We start from the raw sequence: 16,300 nt of genomic DNA, 5'->3' as shown, positions 1-16,300 counted from the left end.
GGATTGTAATTCTAATTAAGGATTCCATTTTAGAAGCTGAGATCAGTGAATAAATCTGGGATTAGTCCTAGGAATTCTGCAATTATTAATAGTTACACTGGATCTGGGTAAAGGTAGTAAACAACAACATTTAAATTTGCAAATTATGCATCAAACGCAGAATGATCAGAATGAAAGGGAATAACATTCAAGGAGATCGATAAAGATTCAACAAATGGCAGATAAATTATAAATATTATTCAATAGACATGTGGAAAATATTTTCTGTAAAATCCCACATTAATACTACAATTTTATAGGAAATATATATCAGGATTTACTGTTTTATGTCTAGGGTTTATTGCAGATACGTTATTTACCATGGTACAAATTGCTCAATATGAACAAATTTAATTCATGTTAATTAAGACACCATTCTTCATGATTAAAGTGCAGCATTTGTGTAGCACCATTTAACTCTTGGCTAATGAGAGATATTAAGAAATGATGATGACTGACAAAGATATCAATAAAGATTATTTTATTTGTTACTTCTGCACAGTTCAAGAAGGAATGGAGTAGACTTTAAACTTTTTAACTTCATTGGGAGGGAAAGTCAGGCTGGGTGTATAATGGTCGGCTCATCCAATCCTGGTCGTATTCTGCCCAGCGATGAAAGTTAAAATCTACCCCAATATTTCTTAAAGTAATCATCACAAACGTGTTCCTTCAAAAGTTATAAAAAAGCAACAAATCAATGGCTGAGCCCATTACAAAATTTCTTCAAAATCATAAAGTAAACACCCATTTCCCAGTGTGCCATAACATCATTGATATAATTTACTATAGGCTTCACTAATTTTCTGCGAATTTGCCTCATCTGCTAAAATCTTCTATCATGATACCAGTCATGGCTCAGTGGTAGCACTCTCATCTCTGAGTCATAACATTGTCGGCTCAAGCCTCACTCCAAAGACTTGAGCACAAGATCTAGGTTGACACTTCAGTGCAGTACTGAGGGAGTGCTGTACTGTCGGAGGTGCTGTCTTTTGGATGAGAAGTTAAAACAAGACACCGTCAGCCTTTGATGGTGGACATTAAAGATCCCACATCACTATTTCGAAGAAGAGCAGGGGAGTTCTCCCTGGTATTCTAGCCAATATTTATCCCTCAACCACCATCACTACAACAGATTACCTGATGATTATCTCATTGCTGTTTGTGGGAGCTGACTGTGGGCAAATTGGCTGCCTCGTTTCCGATGTTACAACAGTGACTGCACTTCAAAAGTACTTCTTTGGTTGTAAAGCATTTTAGGACATCCTGAGAAGTCTGTCTTTCTTTTCAATCAGTTGCTCCCTTGTGAGGGTTTCTAATTTCCCCAGAATGAATCAAGGTTTTGTTCGTCACATCCTTTAAACATTTACATTCACGCTTTATTATGGTTTTACAACTATGCCTGAGAAGCTCATAAATAGCACTTGTTCACTCTTTCAAGGGTATTGTGCATCTTTCTGATCTTCAGAATTGCATCAGTTTGACTTGTTTTTCAGTTTTAATTATCAATTACTCATTATAGGGTCGAAGGTCCTGCCTGTGTGTAATTCTGTCGGGAATGCTGAGTTGGTGATTTCCTTTTCTCCAATAAGTTGACTGTGGAGCAAGTTGCCAGCTGCTACACTAATCAACCCACTGTCAAGATACACTCCACTCACCAGCAATACTCGGTATTGGACAACAAGTGAAGTGGTGTTTATCCTGATTGTAAGAGCAGTTGTTTATGAGACCAGGTATTGTAGTGAATGGCTTATAGATTACCATTGTGTTAATTGGCTTGTACTCAAATAAGTTTGTATTTATTTCCTATGTAATATTGTTTATAATTTTATTTGTTTTCAAGAAATTTTTCGTTAACTTTGCACTCTTAAATATAAGGAAATCGGTGTCTGGGATTAAAACATGTTTCCACTTTTGGCTCTCAGTATTAGATTAGCATCAAGCATTCCCAGATAAGATAGATAATGTACAAACTAACACTACCATAAGAGAACCCCAATAACATGCCTTAAAAACCTAACTCCAGAAGATAATGTACACAGTGAGGAGGACAGTAGCAGACATCAGGAGGACATAGTTAGGCTGGTAAAATGGGCAGACAGATGGCAGATGCAATTTAATGCAGATAAGTGTGAAGTGATGCACTTTGGGAGGAACAGCATGGAGAGGCAGTCTAATCTAAATGGCACTATTTTGAAGGTGGTGCAAGAATAGAGGGGCCTGGGGTATGTATTCACAAATCTTTGAAGATGGCAGGGCACGTTGGTAAGGAGGTTAAGAAAGCATATGGGATACTTGGCTTTGAAGATAGGGGCATTGAATACAAAAACAAGGAAGTCATGCTAAACCTTCACAAATCACTGCTTATGCCTCAGCTCGCGTACTGTGTACAGTTCTGTGCACCACACTTTAGGATAGCCTTGGAGAGGCCTTGGAGAGGGTACAGAGGTGATTTACCAGGATGAGGGACTTCAGTTATGTGCTGAGTTTGGAGATGCTGGGATTGTTCTACTAAGAGCAGAAAAGGTGAAGGGGAGACCTAATAGAAGTATTCAAAATTATTCAAAAGTTTTGATGGAATGAGTAGGGAGAAATTGTTTCCTCTGGCAAGTGGGCCAGTAACCAGAGATCATAGATTTAAAATAATTGGCAAACAAACTAGAGGGGAAAAGGTGAGAATTTTTTTCAATTAGACATGTACTGAAGAGGACTAATTTGCAAAGTTATGGGGAATAAGCTGGGGGGTGGGACTAAATTTGGAGAGCACTTTCAAAGAATTGGCACAGGCACAACTGGCCGAATGACCTCCTTTTCTGCTATAAGATTCTATGATAAGTAACAGAACCCCAACAACATGCCTTAAAAACCCAATTCCAGAATAACGGTTGCTCCAAAGTGCAGTAAAGTAACATTTTTATTCCCACACCAGAGTTTCTTGGTTTTCATTTCAAACCAAGGTGACTTGGTGCCAAATTACAATTTGCAGTTTTATTTGGAGCAATTCCATCAATTTTTTTTGATTTGAGCCGAGATTTTTGAGCTGAGAGAAAATATTTTGATCAGAGCCTGAAATTCCTGTGTCCATTCGACCAACGGAAGTGGGGCAGATTGGGTCTGGCATCTGTCTGTGATGAATGACTCAGACCCAGACCCAAATCACGGTGTCACACTCATTGCAATAATTGACAGGTGATCCACATCTGTACAGATGTGATAGAGGCGCCAGTCCAGACAGCTGGAAGGAAAATTGGACGTCCCATCCCGCTTTGATGGCAGGGACAGAGGCCCAGCAAGGGCAGAAGAGAAAATGCTGTAGAAATTTTGAAAAGCTCCTAAGGGAGCAAATGGCCATTTTAGTGTTGTCTTGGAGCCTTAATTAGGTCTACATTGGAACTGAGTTAAGCTCCATTTAATGCCCTCCCTGGTCCCCAAAATTTTAGGCCCTCAGTGACTCTGAACTATTTCTAGATTGAATTAAATTTCTGTATGTAGTTGGACAATACGCCTGAAAAAGATATTCCATTAATGATCCACTTCCAGGAATTACTTTCCTTTTCTTATTAGAATTCATATAGTTCCAGACATGTGCTCCGTATGTACCTGAGAAGAAACTCTCTATTTGCTCCTTCTTCCAGGGAACATAGTAATTTTCCCAGCTTGGATATGGGATTGGATAGAACCGCCTTGTGATCCATAAAGAGATGCCATTGCATTCTTTTCCAGTGAAGTCGGCCAGGTTATTAGACAGGCACCATCGCTTCAGAACACGGGTTATCAGTCGAGGACCTTGTTGACCCCAAATGTGTCCTATATAATGGGCCACAAAATCTTCCATGCAGTTCCACATAAAAGGATGACTTTCATGAAATCCCATTGCTCCATTACTGGTATAGTCTACTTGTTCTCCACAGGTAAAATTGGCAAATGGCAAAGGCTTCATTGATATAATGTCGGTATCCAGGTAGATGCCACCATATTTCCACAGCAGTGCTAACCTGCAGCCATCAGCAAGCACATGGATCCAAAATCTTTCCAAATCTGGATTTACCTGTGATATAATGGACAGAGTAAAATGTAATCTATAATGTTCATTTTCACCATATTTAAAGTTATTTCTTTTCTAGATAAAGACCATTCCTCAGCCAAGAAACCCTGTTTGCAGGGGCTCAAGGTATCTCCCAATGCTATTCTATAACCAGGGTTGTAAGAGGGTTTGAATTGATTTGATTCCCAACTGTCTCCCCCTGCATAATTATGGATATGAATCTGTACCCTTCCTGTACATGGCACAACAGGTGATAACTAAAGTGTTTTGAAGGAATAACAAGCCAATGAAAAAAAACAGAAATATTCAAAGCATAAGATTTTTTATTCTTCAAAGATAGTGCAATTTCTGCAATATGGAAAAGGGAGCACTGGGATTTGGTCTTATCAATTGGCCTCTTGCCAATTCTTTAAACTGGTTTCGCACCGAAACGGAGATTTGAGCAAACCAAGTCTCATATAAAGCAAGAATTTGTGCGTGCCATTAATAGAATAGCAAGCTACAAGGCTAACAACTTCCCTTTAATTACAATATAAAACACCAGAGGCCACATAGGATACCCACTGTGCTCATCTGTTTATTGTGAAAGGTGGTAAATAACACAATGTCACATCATTACTTTCAGGCTAAAGTTTTTAAAGTTTACTGGCTGTGCCTTTTCAGATCTCCTACCCCTTCACCTTCCCAGTACCCCATCTCCTTCCTATCAGCCCCTTATTCCCATCAGTACAAATACTTCATCCCCTACGAACTACCCACTCCGCCCCTGTATCCTCCCCTCCCAATTGATTTGATCTTATTCATTTCACCCTTAATCCTTCATTCACTCCCACCCCATTGCTACTCACCCCCACCAAGGGCAGGTGCGAGAGGGTCCCTCATCCTCAATCTATTTACTTCCTCTCTTCCACCCCTTGTAACCTACTTTTCTATCTGTTTCACTCAAAGAAGATTTGTTTGCTTTCAAAATTAATCTTTAAAAAGAAAATATGTACATCAAATTAACATGAGGAAAGATGCTGTGGCCCACAGTTTTCTTGAACCTTTTGGCATAACTACAATGTAAGAGCAGCATCGTGTACCAGATATTACACCAGTTTTATGCCAAATTTCCTCGATCAATTGCATCACTTCCAAAATATGTCTGCCGAAAGCCTCTGTAATTCATTTACATAACCCATTCCCCATGCAACAGAGCAGCTGATGCGAATTTCCTGCATTGATGCCTGTAATGTGCTGGCAGAGATTAATACTCCAAAACTCAGGCTCAGCACAGTCTGATACCAGCAGAAGAGAGACTTCTGGTCAAAGGGTATGGTAGCATAGTGGTTATGTTACTGGGCTAGGAATCCAGAGGCCTGGACTAAAATCCAGAGTCATGAGTTCAAATCCTGCCATGGCAGCTAGCGAATTTAAATTCAATTAATTAATTAAAATTCAATTAATTAAATAAAAATCTGGAATTAAAATACTAGTATCAGTAATGATGGCCATGAAACGACCGGATTGTCGTAAAAACCCATCTGGTTCACTAATGTCCTTTAGGGAAGGAAACCTGCCGCCCTTACCCGGTCTGGCCGACATGTGACTCCAGACCCACAGCAATGTGGTTGATTCTTAATTGCCCTCTGAAATGGCCTAGCAAGCCACTCAGTTGTAAAATCTCGCTACGAAAAGTCATAATAAGAATAAAACCGGACGGACCACCCGGCATCGGACCACTAGGCACCGGACACGACAATGGCAAAACACCAAGCCTAGTCGACCCTGCAAGGTCCTCCTTACTAACATCTGGGGACTTGTGCCAAAATTGGGAGAGCTGTCCCACAGACTAGTCAAGCAACAGCCTGACATAGCCATACTCACAGAATCATATCTTTCAGCCAACGTCCCAGACTCTTCCATCACCATCCCTGGGTATGTCCTGTCCCACCGGCAGGACAGACCCACCAGAGGTGGCGGTACAGTGATATACAGTCAGGAGGGAGTGGCCCTGGGAGTCCTCAACATTGACTCTGGACCCCATGAAATCTCATGGCATCAGGTCAAACATGGGCAAGGAAACCTCCTGCTGATTACCACCTACCGTCCTCCCTCAGCTGATGAATCAGTCCTCCTCCATGTTGAACACCACTTGGAGGAAGCACTGAGGGTAGCAAGGACACAAAATGTACTCTGGGTGGGGGACTTCAATGTCCATCACCAAGAGTGGCTCAGTAGCACCACTACCGACCGAAGTGGCTGAGTCCTGAAGGACAGAGCTGCTAGACTGGGCCTGCGGCAGGTGGTGAGCGAACCAACACGAGGGAAAAACTTACTTGACCTTGTCCTCACCAATCTCCCTGTCGCAAATGCATCTGTCCATGACAGTATTGGTAGGAGTGACCACCGCACAGTCCTCGTGGAGATGAAGTCCCGTCTTCGCACTGAGGACACCATCCAACGTGTTGTGTGGCACTACCACCGTGCTAAATGGGATAGATTCAGAATGGATCTAGCAGCTCAAAATTGGGCATCCATGAGGCGCTGTGGGCCATCAGCAGCAGCAGAATTGTATTCCACCACAATCTGTAACCTCATGGCCCAGCATATTCCTCACTCTACCATTACCAACAAGCCAGGGGATCAACCCTGGTTCAATGAGGAGTGTGGAAGAGCATGCCAGGAGCAGCACCAGGCGTACCGAAAAATGAGGTACCAACCTGGTGAAGCTACAACTCAGGACGACATGCATGCTAAACAGCGGAAGCAACATGCTATAGGCAGAGCTAAGCGATTCCACAACCAACGGATCAGATCAAAGCTCTGCAGTCCTGCCACATCCAGTCGTGAATGGTGGTGGACAATTAAACAACTAATGGGAGGAGGAGGCTCTGCAAACATCCCCATTCTCAATGATGGCGGAGGCCAGCACGTGAGTGCAAAAGACAAGGCTGAAGCGTTTGCAACCATCTTCAGCCAGAAGTGCCGAGTGGATGATCCATCTCAGCCTCCTCCCGATATCCCCACCATCACGGAAGCCAGTCTTCGGCCAATTCGATTCACTTCACGTGATATCAAGAAACGGCTGAGTGCACTGGATACAGCAAAGGCTATGGGCCCCGACAACATCCCAGCTGTAGTGCTCCAGAACGAGCTGCGCCTCTAGCCAAGCTGTTCCAGTACAGCTACAACACTGGCATCTACCCGACAATGTGGAAAATTGCCCAGGTATGTCCTGTCCACAAAAAGCAGGACAAATCCAATCCGGCCAATTACCGCCCCATCAGTCTACTCTCAATCATCAGCAAAGTGATGGAAGGTGTCGTCGACAGTGCTATCAAGCGGCACTTACTCACCAATAACCTGCTCACCGATGCTCAGTTTGGGTTCCGCCAGGACCACTCGGCTCCAGACCTCATTACAGCCTTGGTCCAAACATGGACAAAAGAGCTGAATTCCAGAGGTGAGGTGAGAGTGACTGCCCTTGACATCAAGGCAGCATTTGACCGAGTGTGGTACCAAGGAGCCCTCGTAAAATTGAAGTCCATGGGAATCAGGGGGAAAACTCTCCAGTGGCTGGAGTCATACCTAGCACAAAGGAAGATGGTAGTGGTTGTTGGAGGCCAATCATCTCAGCCCCAGGGCATTGCTGCAGGAGTTCCTCAGGGCAGTGTCCTAGGCCCAACCATCTTCAGCTGCTTCATCAATGACCTTCCCTCCATCATAAGGTCAGAAATGGGGATGTTCGCTGATGACTGCACAGTGTTCAGTTCCATTCGCAACCCCTCAGATAATGAAGCAGTCCGAGCCCGCATGCAGCAAGACCTGGACAACATCCAGGCTTGGAATCATAAGTGGCAAGTAACATTCGCGCCAGATAAGTGCCAGGCAATGACCATCTCCAACAAGAGAAAGTCTAACCACCTCCCCTTGATATTCAACGGCATTACCATCGCCGAATCCCCCACCATCAACATCCTGGGGGTCACCATTGACCAGAAACTGAACTGGACCAGCCATATAAATACTGTGGCTACGAGAGCAGGTCAGAGGCTGGGTGTTCTGCGGCGAGTGACTCACCTCCTGACTCCCCACAGCCTTTCCACCATCTACAAGGCACAAGTCAGGAGTGTGATGGAATACTCTCCACTTGCCTGGATGAGTGCAGCTCCAACAACACTCAAGAAGCTCGACACCATCCAAGATAAAGCAGCCCGCTTGATTGGCACCCCATCCATCACCCTAAACATTCACTCCCTTCACCACCGGCACACAGTGGCTGCAGTGTGAACTATCCACAGGATGCACTGCAGCAACTCGCCAAGGCTTCTTCGACAGCACCTCCCAAACCCGCGACCTCTACCACCTAGAAGGACAAGAGCAGCAGGCACATGGGAACAACACCACCTGCAAGTTCCCCTCCAAGTCACACACCATCCCGACTTGGAAATATATCACCGTTCCTTCATCGTCACTGGGTCAAAATCCTGGAACTCCCTTCCTAACAGCACTGTGGGAGAACCGTCACCACACGGACTGCAGCGGTTCAAGAAGGCGGCTCACCACCACCTTCTCGAGGGCAATTAGGGATGGGCAATAAATGCTGGCCTCGCCAGCGACGCCCACATCCCGTGAACGAATAAAAAAAAAAAAGATTGATAGCAATTTTCTGACTAAAACTTGCGCTTAAGTGCTGTCCGTCTCAGTGCACCTGAAATTCTTGGACCCCTTCCTCGACCCCACGCCCCCCTCACCCCACCCCCACCCCAACCCAATGCGCCCAGGAGGACTAAGCAGCTGGGATGGCCTTCCCACTGGGCATACTCCTGTTCTGAATAATAATGGTAAGGGAAGAGGAGCAGCAGAGGCACCACGGCAGAAGACAGCAGGCCACTCGCTATTACCCCTATTGGTGGCAATGCATTTGCACTTGTTTTACATGTTTTTGGGTTCTGTGGCAGGAAATTTCGGCATAAGATCCTGTCAACAAGATCAGCGTTAATTTCTGCTTCAGTGCAGTCCAGAAAATTTCAAGACTGTGTTTCTGCTTCTCTCTTTATCTTTCTCTATCCTTCACTCCGCCTCCGTCTTTTAGGTATTAATAGTTGGAATCTCTGTCTCACAGGTGTATGCCATTAGCAATTACCTTTTCTGTCAACAAAACATAGGTGAGATAATTGGTTGGCTTCAAAATTCAGCTTTTCTTATTGAAAATGATCTATGAGCATAAAGACGCATCGTAGAAATTTAATTACACTGCACAGGACCAGAATGAACAATCTTAATTCAGCTCACAGCATTGCAGTATTGCTTAAAACCATATTTTGTAGAGTGGAGCTTTTAAAAATTTTATTGTCGGGATGTGGGCATCACTGGCAAGGCCGGAATTTGTTGCCTATCCCTAGTTGCCCTTGAGGAGGTGATGTTGGGCCTTCTCCTAGAAACACAGCAGTCCATGTGGTGAGGCCGATCCCACAATGTTATTATTGAAGAAGTTCCAGGATTTTGATCCAGTGACAATGAAGGAACGGCGAAACATGTCCATCAAGAGACTATTCGCAAAAATGAGAATGCATGGAAATGGAGGCAATCTATTGACATTCTAGACTATTCTCGAAGTAAAGGGAATTAGGGGTTACGGGGAGCGGGCAGGAAATTGGACATGAATTTAGATTTGAGGTTAGGATCAGATCAGCCATGATCTTATTGAATGGCGGAGCAGGCTCGAGGGGCCGATTGGCCTACTCCTGCTCCTATTTCTTATGTTCTTATGGGGAGGGAATTGGTTAGGAGGTAGACAGAGAGGATGGAGAATGGATATGTACTCCAATTGACAGGATGTGACTAGTGGTGTCCCCCGGGGATCAGTACTGGGACCTCAGTATTTCACGATATTTATCAATGACCTAGATGATAAAATAGAGAGCCCCGTATCCAAGTTTACTGATGACACCATGTTAGCTGGCACAGTAAGTAGTGTAAATGGGAGCAGAACATTGCAAAGGGACATTGATAGATTAAGTGAGTGCGCAAAACTGTGGCAGATGGAGTTCAATGTGGGGAAGTGTGAGGTCATCCACTTCGGACCAAAGGAAGATTGATCAAATTATCTTATAAATGATAAGAAGCAAGGATCTGTGGAGCAGCAGAGAGATGTAGGAATCCATGTACAGAAATTACTAAAATCTAGTGGACAGGTGCAAAAAATAATCAGAAAGGCGAATGGAATATTAGCCTTTATCTCAAGGGGGCTGGAATCCAAATGGGTGGAAGTTATACTACAGTTGTATAGAGCTCTGGTTAGACCACATATGGAGTACTGTGTTCAGTTCTGGGCACTGCGGCTCAGGAAGGATATATTGGCCTTGGAGAGGGTGCAGCACAGATTCATCAGAATGATACTGGAGCTAAAAGGGTTAAAGTATAAGGACACGTTGCATAGACTAGGCTTGTATTCCCTTGAGTATAAAAGATTAAGGGGTGATCTAATTGAGTTGTTTAAGATGATTAAATGATTTGATAGGGAAGATAGAGAAACTATTTATGCTGGTGGGGGACTCCAGAAGAAGGGGACACAACCTTAAAATTAGAGCTAGGCCATTCAGGGGTGAAGTCAGGAAGCACTTCTTCACAGAATGGGTAGTAGAATTCTGGAACTCTCTCCCAACAAAAGCTGTTGAGGCTCGGCCAATTGAAAGTGTGAAAACTGAGATTGATAGATTTTGTTAGGTAAGAGTATTAAAGGGTATGGAACCAAAGCGGGTAAATGGAGTTAAGATACAGATCGGCCCTGATCTAACTGAATGGTGGAACAGGATTGATGGACAGAATGGTCTACTCGTGTTCCACTGTCCCTGTGTTGCTATGTCTAAGTCAGGATGGTGTGTGACTTTGAGGGGAAGGTGGAGGTGATTGTATTCCCATGCACCCGTTGACCTTGTGCTTATAGGTGGTGGAGGTTGTGTGTTGGGGCTGCTGAAGAAGCCTTGTGTTCCTCTGGTACACACTGTATCCACGGTATGCCCTTTGTGGAGTGACTGAATGTTTAAGCTAGTGCTTGGGGTTCCGTAAAGCATATTCCTTTGTCCTTGATAGTGCTGAGCGGTGTTGGAACTGCCCCCCATTCAGGCAAGTAGAGAGTATTGCTTCACATTCCTGAATTATGCCTTGTAGATGGTAGAGAATGACCACAAACAACTTCTTTTGTGCCAAGTATGACTCAAGCCACTAGAGAGTTTTTCCCCGATCCCGTTTGATTTCACTTTTACCAGGGCTTATTAGTGCCACAATTGGTTCAATGCTGCCTTGATGTCAAGGACAGTCACTCTCATCTCATCTCTGGAATTCATCTCTTGTGTCCATGATCGCAACAAAGCTGTAATGAAGTCTGGAGCCAAGTGTTTCTGTCCAAACCCAAACTGAGCATCAATGAGCAGGTTATTGGTGAGTAAGTGTCACTCAATAGCACTGTTGACTACTTCTTCTATCAATTAGCTGACGATTGGGAGTTGGCTGATGTGGTGATAATTGGCCGGGTTGGATTTATCCTACATTTTGTGGACAGGGCATACCTGGGCAATTTTCCACATAGTCGGGTAGATGCCAGTATTGTAACTATACTGGAACAGCTTAGCTAGTTCTGGAGCACAGGTTTTCAGCAGCACAGCCAGGATATTGTCTGGGCCCATAGCCTTCACTGTATCCAGTGGGCTCAGCCATTTCTTGATGTCATGTGGAGTGAAACGAATTGGCTGAAGACTGGCATCCGTGATGGTGAGAACCACAGGAGGAGGTCGAGAAGGACCATCCACTCAGCACTTCTGGCTGAAGATGGTTGTGAACACGCCCAAGCATCCAATATGGCCCCTTTCCCGGGCCTACTCTGCTCAGGATTCTTCAGCGGCCACCAACATTTACATATGTAAGGGGCATAATGCCTGTTTCAGGTGGCCGTCAGGGAAACCTGAAGAATAGCCTGACCCAACATTCAGTTGGACATCTTTCAGGTATCCTTGGGGCAGAGAACATTTGTCCCTGAAATTGGTCCTCGTAAACATTCCTGGGAACGATGTGAGCACCAGTCTTCTCAGGGTCTATGTCAGCTGCATGGACACTTGCAGTTACCATGCAGCAGAGCACTTGCAAATCTGCTGGGTCATTAACAGGCAGCTGTTGCCTGACAGTTGGCTGCACTTCCTTGCAGTCATGTGCAATATGATGCTATGGAATGGCATGGGGCAACCTTCCTCACAGCATCACCTCGACTTCAGCAGTGAGTTGGGAACTGGGCTACTCTGTCACTTTTCTGCAAACTCATGTCGACACCTAACGTTCTCTTCCCCTTCACTTCGATCAGTCATCTTAATTTCCTGCCCTTTCAGCCTTCCTGGGAGAGGCTGGTAGCATTACAGTCCAAGTGGAATCTCAGCCATATTCATTAACAAAAAGGGGTTCCATTCCCTCAATGTGCAGCCACACGCAGTGCATCATATAGATCAATGCCCGCTATCCTGGCAGCAGTCATGATTCCTTAATCCCGCGGCAGTCCTCATTATTACTTATATTTCAACCAGCACAGCAAGTCAAAGGCTGGCTACAGGGCAACAAGGGTTATCCCTCATGAAATGGCTCATGATTCTGGTATAAATGCATGCACACGTGCTCAGCAGGCCTAAAACAAGAGCAATGCTGCCACATGGAACATCATCGATCACATCATAGGCATCCTCAAGCAACACTTCCTCTGACTGGACCGCTCTGGAGGAGCCCTGCAGTACTCAGCTGAGTGGGTATCAAGATTTGTCGTTGTATGCTGCATGCTGCACAACCTCGCCATTATGAGGGAACAGCCCTTGCCACCAGCCACCCGGAGAGAACCTGAGCAAGAGGTAGAGGAAGAGGAGGAAGAGGTGGAGGAGGAGGAGGAAGAGGGGGAAGAGATGGAGGAGAAACTGGAGGAGAAGGAAGTGAAGCAGGAAGTGGAGGAAGAGGCAGGAAGGCTACAGGTAAACAGGCCCTGTCTGCGAGGGCTCTGTTTGATCAGATTATTAATGAGCAACACCAGTCACTTCAATGACACCTCCGCATTCACCAACAGTCCCACACTCCTTACCTTTCCTCCTTCACATTACCATCACATCGTCCTCCTTATGATTACACATTGCTTCCTCCTTCAGCTCATCGCAGAAATACAAACGACCACCAAATGCAAATTCAAATCCACATATATAAATTAACACATGAAATGATTCAATCAAAATGCGACTATTCACCCTTGTGCATTCCCTTAGCGTCTGTCGTTCGTGTGCCTTTACTGTTCCTAATGTTCCTATGAAGTGCATCCCAAATGGCTGGAGCATGGATTGTGGAAGGCTGCTGACCTTCAATTGAGGAGACTGCAGATGGCCTTGGAGGATGACCACAAGCAGCTCTGGGCCTAGAGGGCCGGGCTTCACACATTACCATCACGGCCTGGGTTACAGCAGTCTGAGCTGGATGGCTGACAGGCAACAGCAAGGGCACTAGCGGAGTGGCCAGGGATGGGAGCAGGAATACTGTCATCCTGAGGGAGAACAGAAGGTTCATCTTCCGTGGCACCACTGCCACTCTCCCGGGGCGGCACTTCAGCAATCCTGGTGATCTGCTGGAGAACAGATTGCTGGACTGCTGTGACACCCTAGAAGCCCCTTTCAAACAATGGTACCCAGAGCCACGATAGCAGCAGTCTGAGCTTGTAAGCAGCAGTCTGAGTTTCCAAGGCAGCAGTCTGAGCTCCAAATGCAGCTGTCAGGCCTTTGTTGGCAGATGTTTGTGCTGCAATGGAAGCTGTGACATCGGTCATCAGACACTGTATCATGGTGGGTTCCACAGGTGTGCTGATGGAGGTGACCACCCGTTCAATGTGAGTAGGATGGGCTCTATACTCTGCACAAAGCCCTGAGACAAATTGGAGCTGGACTCCCCCATACCCCTTGACATTGTGTGAAGGCTTTCTTTCAGGCTTTCCAGTGCACCAAGCATTAGGTTGTGTATGACCATCAGCCTTCTTCTGTAACCTAGCCCATCAAAGTCATCGTCTGACTCCTCAGCAGCAGAATTAGTGTGCGACCTCGCCCTCCAGCAAGCTGGCACCTGCAGTATCCGCTCCCCCTGCCCTGGTTCCTGCATACTTGTGCTCGGTGTCTCACCACGTGCAGATCCCTCCTTATCCTATCCTCTAAATTATGCACAGTGTCAGTCTCTGAGCTGTTGGCTGCAAGTGTAAGATGAAGTGACGGTGTGTCTTCATTATCACTGTCGTCTTCCTCTGCCTTCTCTGACTGGACAGGTTCCAGTTCTTCAGAATCTGAAATGACGAAGGGACACGGGTTGAGTTGTGGTGAAGGGAGAGGAGAAAGTAAGACGTGCGTGAATCTGCAGCACGTGAGTTAGAAAAGATTGTAGGATGAGGGAGAAGTCGGAAGTGAGAAGGAGGATTAGTTATGCAGAGACCCTCACCATCGGTACCTCCAGCACCACCAGTGGCCACGGACTGAGTGATGGCCCTTCCAATGATGGTCAGCACTGCCTCCTCATGGGAGTTAGGACGTGTAGGCGCGACTGTCCTTTTCCAGTTCTTTCTTGCCCCCTCCTGTTATGTGCCAACTTCTCCTGCAAGAAAGAGGGAAGTGTGTCAGTGAGTGTCCTGCAAGATGTTTGGGTGATGTGGCTGTCATGATTGAATAGCTGCCTGTGAGTTGTGGATGTGCGGCTTGCAACAGTGGTAATGTGTGAGGGAGAGATGAAGCATCTGATTTGAAGAGTTGCATACTGATTGGAAGAGTTTGTTGGTAGGTGGTTGAATGGGGGCGGGGGGGGCGGCGGTGGGGGTGTAGTGCCTGGAGCAGTGGATGGGGCTAGTGATGCAGTTGGTAGGAGATGCCACCTGACAGTTGAACTCACTCACCTTGACCACACGTATCAAATCATTGAACTTCTCCCTGCACTGCATCCATGTTCTTGGCACAATGCTCCTGTCATTGACCTTGTCTGCTATTTGCTCCCACTGCTGCTTGAGCATATGTTTGGAGGGCCTTCTGCCCTCTGTGGATATAGGATGCCCCTCCTTCTGTCCACCTCTTGCACCAATGCCTCTAGTGCATCATCCGAGAACCTTGGTGCACGCTCTCTCGCAGGCGCTGCCATTCTTCACTCTATTCCAGCACAGATTTACTTCCCAATTGACTTCCAGCACTTCCTGCAGCCACAGTGCACCTCCCCTTTAAGAGGTGCAGGCTGCCTTTAAGTAGCGCTGGCCACTCCCGATATCGGGGCACCTGCTGATGCGTGCAGGCAATCCACAGCATGGGTAGCACTGGCTGCACGCAGCAATCATTTAAAACATCAGGCAGCACAAATGTTACGTGCTGCCTGCATCGCAACAAAAGGGGGCGGGTTAATCATGCACCACGATCCCAGCGCCCGTTTTCGGGGGTTATCCAATATAACCCCCCTGGTGTCTTGTGGTCTTCAGTTTTACCTTTTAATTTTCACATACTGCAAATTGGGACTCCAAAATCAACTATGAACCACACTCCTTAAGCAAATCCAATATTCACCACCATTCATTTAATTACAAACAGAAATGTCCACCGTACAGCCCAGAAATAGTAAACACAAAACCACTTTCACTTCTCAGAGGATATTGCTTCCATTCTCATCATTTTCACATTAATATTATATAGATACTGCTGTTTTAAAAAGAAAATTACAGTCAAACAACTAATTTACTCATTAAAATTATTTCTAATAATTGGTTACCTTTTGATACCAGTCTTTCAAAGGAGTGTCTTCAAACAGTGCAAAGACATTCAAGGGTAAAAGGACGACATTACTCATTGAGGAAAGCAAAGGGATGCCTGAATACTCAGGGTGTGGATACTGTGTTAAGTTGCCACTGAATCCCTTCATGAAGTAATAAATACGTTTGTCTGGGTTTAAACGAGCAGCAGACTCCACTGAACACACCGCCAATGGTGTCGGCTCCACTTTATCAGTCGTCTCCACAAATATAATCCCAGATTTCGTGGTTGGATTTGAAAGATTTGGGTCAGCTTTATTTTTCATCTGGGATATTTTGAAGATGTAGTTTTGAATATACTGATAGGTGTCCGCCTCACAGTATATGTACAGCACACTACAAAATGCAAACGTGAGGATCAGCAGACAGCCCTTGTACTGGTAAAGCATGGTGTGGAG

At 45.4% G+C, this 16,300-nt stretch overlaps 1 protein-coding gene across 2 annotated transcripts; it reads right to left on the bottom strand.

The window, feature by feature from the left end:
* Positions 1 to 503: 503 nt before the first annotated feature.
* Positions 504 to 16,300, bottom strand: LOC137331185 (alpha-1,4-N-acetylglucosaminyltransferase-like). Of its 2 annotated transcripts, XM_067994798.1 has the most exons (3): positions 15,863 to 16,300; positions 3,637 to 4,084; positions 504 to 706 (listed from the first exon to the last, which is right to left on the bottom strand). In XM_067994798.1, the coding sequence occupies exons 1-3, from the start codon at positions 16,289 to 16,291 to the stop codon at positions 693 to 695; spliced, it is 891 nt and encodes a 296-aa protein (XP_067850899.1). In that variant the 5' UTR covers positions 16,292 to 16,300; the 3' UTR covers positions 504 to 692. The 2 variants fall into 2 exon arrangements, with proteins under 2 accessions (XP_067850899.1, XP_067850898.1); XM_067994797.1 differs by lacking the exon at positions 504 to 706 and having other exon boundaries at positions 3,009 to 4,084.

Source organism: Heptranchias perlo, chromosome 13 (genome assembly GCF_035084215.1).
Source record: "Heptranchias perlo isolate sHepPer1 chromosome 13, sHepPer1.hap1, whole genome shotgun sequence".
Classification (NCBI taxonomy): Eukaryota; Metazoa; Chordata; class Chondrichthyes; order Hexanchiformes; family Hexanchidae; genus Heptranchias; species Heptranchias perlo.
This window is presented reverse-complemented; position numbering and strand designations above follow the sequence as displayed.

What these genes read in the sequence shown, in the direction of transcription:
- LOC137331185 (XM_067994797.1), bottom strand. Translation starts at nt 16,291, where the DNA reads ATGCTTTACCAGTACAAGGGCTGTCTGCTGATCCTCACGTTTGCATTT. An exon ending in TGAAAGACTGGTATCAAAAG is followed by an intron (nt 4,085 to 15,862) that starts GTAACCAATTAT and finishes ATTATATCACAG; the next exon opens with GTAAATCCAGATTTGGAAAG.